Here is a 4,508-nt window from a genome sequence, read left to right on the forward strand (position 1 = left end):
AAAAAAAAAAAAAAAAAAAAAAAAAAAAAAAAAAAAAAAAAAAAAAAAAGAAACAAAACAAAAGACAAAGCTAAGTAAAAAATATCTTCTAAACATAGTGTTCATTCTTGCTTTAGGCAGCTGTAAGAAAGGCCCAAAATGTCCAAAAGGAAGCTGCAGAGGACAGTGTAGCCCCCAGGGGGAGGGAAAACTGAAAAATAATTATTAGCAAATCCAAAGATCCTGCCACATACAGTTCCTACTAAAAGGAAAAAAACTTACCTTTTTCAAAGTGATGGCAAAGTCAAAAAAGAAGATACTTAAAATGCAAACTTACGGAGTAAAATGGAGGTATGAATAAAAGTGCTTAGAGAGAATATCCCCCTCCCCATGAGCTAGGCATTGCAAAATACTGGAAGGTAGAGTCAATGGTAAATGTTTACCTCAAACACAGTTTTTCTAAGAAAACCTTCTAGGAAAGGGGAGTCTCAAGATAGATTTTGAAGGAGAGGAAAAACATGGCCTGGCACCAGGAGGAGCTACAGTATTTCCCTTGGTACCATCTGTCTTCAGGGCCACTGACCCCCAAGTCCTTGACTGTCTCACTATGGAATGCAGCCAGCACACAGATTCCTACGGTATGGGTGAGAGACAAACAAGACAGTAGATTGCTCACCTTGGGATACTGACGGTGACATACTTCAGCAAGATGCAGCCCAGTGACCACTCCCAGTCTAGCTGCAAGCCGCTGAAGCAACAGCCCCACAAGGGTGGCCAACAGAAGGATCCAGAGCAACTAAGAAGAACAAAATCTCCTGTAACACTCATTGGATGACTGAGATTTTTTTGTTTAATTGTTTGGCAACATGAGTCGTAAATACTGCATTCAGAAAAGAGCCCAGGTCAAGAATCAAATGACTTGAGTTCTATATCAGGTTTTGCACATGACCTGCTAGGTCACCTTGTACCTTTCTGAGCCTCAGTTTCTCCTATGTTCAAGGAAACTATGTGGATAAAATAAAAGACCAAGTGGAAAGTACTTTACACATAAGAGCCACTGCCAATGAAGTATTTGTATGTAGCCCCTGAGGCTAGTATCTATCCAACATGTAGGGTGGAGAAAAGGATGTGAGGGTGTATTCTGTGTTTAAAAGGACGGGGGTAGGACTAGATGTTCACCTTAAATCCAGCCACTGCTCCAGACTGCAAATCAGATTCGATATTTCCTGGATCCAGGTAGGCAATGCTCATAAGAAAGCCCGGTCCAGTGAAAGCCCAGAGTTTCCGAAAGCTAAAACAAGAGTACTACACAAGAGAGGAAAAGAGATTAAACTGATTATCATCATCAAACTACTGATCTAATTGAACTGTTATCATATATGAAGCAACAATACCAACTTCACAAGAAAAAAGGATTTACAATTTCAGATATTGCTTGTGTCCAAGTTTCACTTCCACCTTATCCACTTTTTATTAAGAAGCTGGCCACTTCTCTGTCCAAGTCAGAACCCTACCCTAACCTGCTTGTTCCATCAGCCTCTTATTCTAAAACCAGAATATCCGGGTGAGGTGGCTCATACCTGTAATCGTAGCACTTTGGGAGGCCAAGGCGGGCAAATCATGAGGTCAGGAGATCAAGATCATCCTGGCCAACATGGTGAAACCCTGTCTCTACTAAAATTACAAAAATTAGCTGGGCGTGGTAGCGCACGCCTGTAATCCTAGCTACTCAGGAGGCTAAGGCAGAAGAATCGCTTGAACCCAGGGGGAGGATGCTGCAGTGAGCCGAGACTGCACCATTACACTCCAGCCTGGCAAGAGTGAAACTCTGTCTCAAGAAAAAGAAAAAAAAAAAAAAAAAAAAAAAAAAAAAAAAAAAACCGTTCTCAAGAAAAAGAAAAAAAAAAAAAAAAACAGAACAGTATCAGTTGCCTGTGTGCCCAGACACTTTCCAAAAAGGACAAGAGCCACCATTTAAAAAAGGAAACAAACCAGATGTGGTGGTGTGTGATGTGTGCCTATAGTCCAGCTACTCTGTACACTGAGGAGAGTAAACAAAAATAAAATTCTAAGCTCCTGCAACCAACTGAATGGATCCTCTTCATGGTCAAGGGCATTCCAAAGGAAACCAGAAAAACTAGTTTAGGCCATGATGGGAGGGAGAAGTCAGAGAAACCTCATTACACCCTCTTCCCTTTGGAATTCAGGAACAAATGACCAGCATTAAAACAGAGATCTTAAAACTGACAAAACAAAGTCCTTGTAGCAATAACATGCCAAATTCCAACCTGACTCTATATAGCATCACATGACAGATAACAGGCCCTAAAAGAAACCCAAGTATTTTACTCCAAAATATATTTCTTTGTATATTTTGAAATGACCCTGCAAAGCTGTCTCTTACAAGCAAAACATAGAATCTGTAAAGAATCTCCTTCCCTTTCCAGGTCTTTTCCTGATCCAGGAGAGAATTAAAAGTCTGGTACCTTTTAAGTCTGATAAAGGACATTTACAACTATTTTCTCTAAAGCTGTAGCTAATAAAAACCTTGGTCTCCACAACCCCTCATTTTAGACCAGACACTCCTTTCTGTTGACTTCAGACCTTTAGAAAATAACTCTTTCAACCAATTTCCTTTATTCATTCATTCATTTATTTAATTTATTTATTTATTTATATTTTTGTAGAGATGGGGTTTTGCCATGTTCCCCAGGCGGGTCTCAAACTCCTGGGCTTAAGCCATCCTTCCCCTTCAGCCTCCAAAGTCGCTGGGACCACAGGTGTGCACAACCACCCTCAACTAATTTTATTTTATTTTTTTTAGATGGAGTTGTGCTCTTGTTACCCAGGCTGGAGTGCAATGGTGCGATCTCGGCTCACTGCAACCTCTGCCTCCTGAGTTCAAGCATTTCTCCTGCCTCAGCCTCCCAAGTAGCTGGGATTACAGGCATGTGCCACCATGCCTGGCTAATTTTGTATTTTTAGTCGAGACAGTTTCTCCACGTTGGTCAGGGTAGTCTCAAACTCCCGATTTCAGGTGATCCTCCCGCCTTGGTCTCCCAAAGTGCTGGGATTGCAGGCGTGAGACACCATACCCAGCTAATTATTTTTTTTTTTAAGGTAGAGACGAGGTCTCATCATGTTGCCCAGACCAGTTGGTCTCTAACTCATGGGTTCAAGCAATCCACCTGCCTCAGCCTCCCAAAGTGCTGGGATTACAGGCATGAGCCACTGCACCCAGCCTCAATCAATTTCCAATCAGAATATCTTTAAAACCACCTTTGACCTGAAAGGCTCCCCGCTTCCCACTTCAAGTGGTCCCATGTTTCCTGATAGAAACAATGTACATCTTACATATATTGACTGATGTCTGCCTGTAACTTCTGACCCCTAAAATGTATAAAATCAAGCTGTAACCCCACCACCTTGGGCACATGTTCTCAGGACTTCCTGGGGCTGTATCTGGGCCTTGGTCACTCATATTTGACCCAGAATAAACCTCTTTAAATAGTTTACAGAGTTTGACTCTTTTTTGTTTTTTTGAGATGGAGTCTCACTGTTGCTCAGGCTGGAGTGCAGTGGTGCAATCTCGACTCACCGCAGCCTCTGCCTCCCAGGTTCAAGTGATTCTCCTGCCTCAGTCTCCCGAGTAGATGGGATTACAGGCACCAACCACTATGCCTGGCTAACTTTTGTATCTTTAGTAGAGACAGGGTTTCACCATGTTGACCAGGCTGGTCTTGAACTCCTAACCTCAGGTGATCCACCCACCTCAGCCTTCCAAAGTGCTGAGACTACAGGCGTGAGCCACCATGTCCAGCTTGTTTGTTTTTTGTTTTGGTTTGGTTTTTGTTTTTGAGAGGAGGTCTCACTCTGTCACCCAGAGTGGAGTGCCATGGCATGATTTTGGCTCACTACATCTTCTGCCTCCTGGGCTCAAATGACGATCCTCCCACCTCAGCCTCCTGAGTAGCTGGGACTACAGGTGCACACCACCTGCTCAGCTGATTTTTGTAGAGACAGGGCTTCACCATGTCGACCAGGCTGGTCTTGAATTCCTGGGCTCAAGTGATCCTTCTGCCTCAGCCTCTCAAAGTGCTGGGAATACAGGTGTGAGCCACTGGGCTCAGCCAGAGTTTGACTCTTTTGCATCAACAAACGAGAAGGAAGGCTGCTTGAGGCCAGGAGTTCAAGAATAGCCTGGGCAACATTGTGAGACCCTGTCTCTAAAAATAAAAACAAAAATAATGAGGCTGGCATGGTGGCATGCCATCTATCGTCTCAGTTACTGGGGAGGCTGAGGTGGGAGGATCACCTGACCCCAGCAGTTTAAGACTACAGTAAGAAATGGTTATGCCACTACACTGCCACCTAGATGACAGAGCAAGACCCTGTCTGTAAAAATACATAGGTATAAGCCGGGCGCGGTGGCTCAAGCCTGTAATCCCAGCACTTTGGGAGGCCGAGGCGGGTGGATCACGAGGTCAAGAGATCGAGACCATCCTGGTCAACATGGTGAAACCCCGTCT

General features: G+C 43.7%; 1 protein-coding gene across 1 annotated transcript in view; it reads right to left on the reverse strand.

Moving 5' to 3' along the window:
- The window catches only part of SLC11A2 (solute carrier family 11 member 2), a 30,626-nt gene that overhangs the window by 24,800 nt on the left and 1,318 nt on the right, over nt 1–4,508 (reverse strand). Inside the window, exons 3-4 of the mRNA XM_037744660.1 lie at nt 1,159–1,284; nt 656–775 (exon numbers count right to left, since the gene is read on the reverse strand). Coding sequence (XP_037600588.1) covers nt 656–775; nt 1,159–1,284 — 246 coding nt within the window. The remainder of the gene's footprint in view (nt 1–655; nt 776–1,158; nt 1,285–4,508) is intronic.

The sequence above is a fragment of the Cebus imitator genome, unplaced genomic scaffold (assembly GCF_001604975.1).
Source record: "Cebus imitator isolate Cc_AM_T3 unplaced genomic scaffold, Cebus_imitator-1.0 Scaffold181, whole genome shotgun sequence".
Lineage (NCBI taxonomy): Eukaryota > Metazoa > Chordata > Mammalia > Primates > Cebidae > Cebus > Cebus imitator.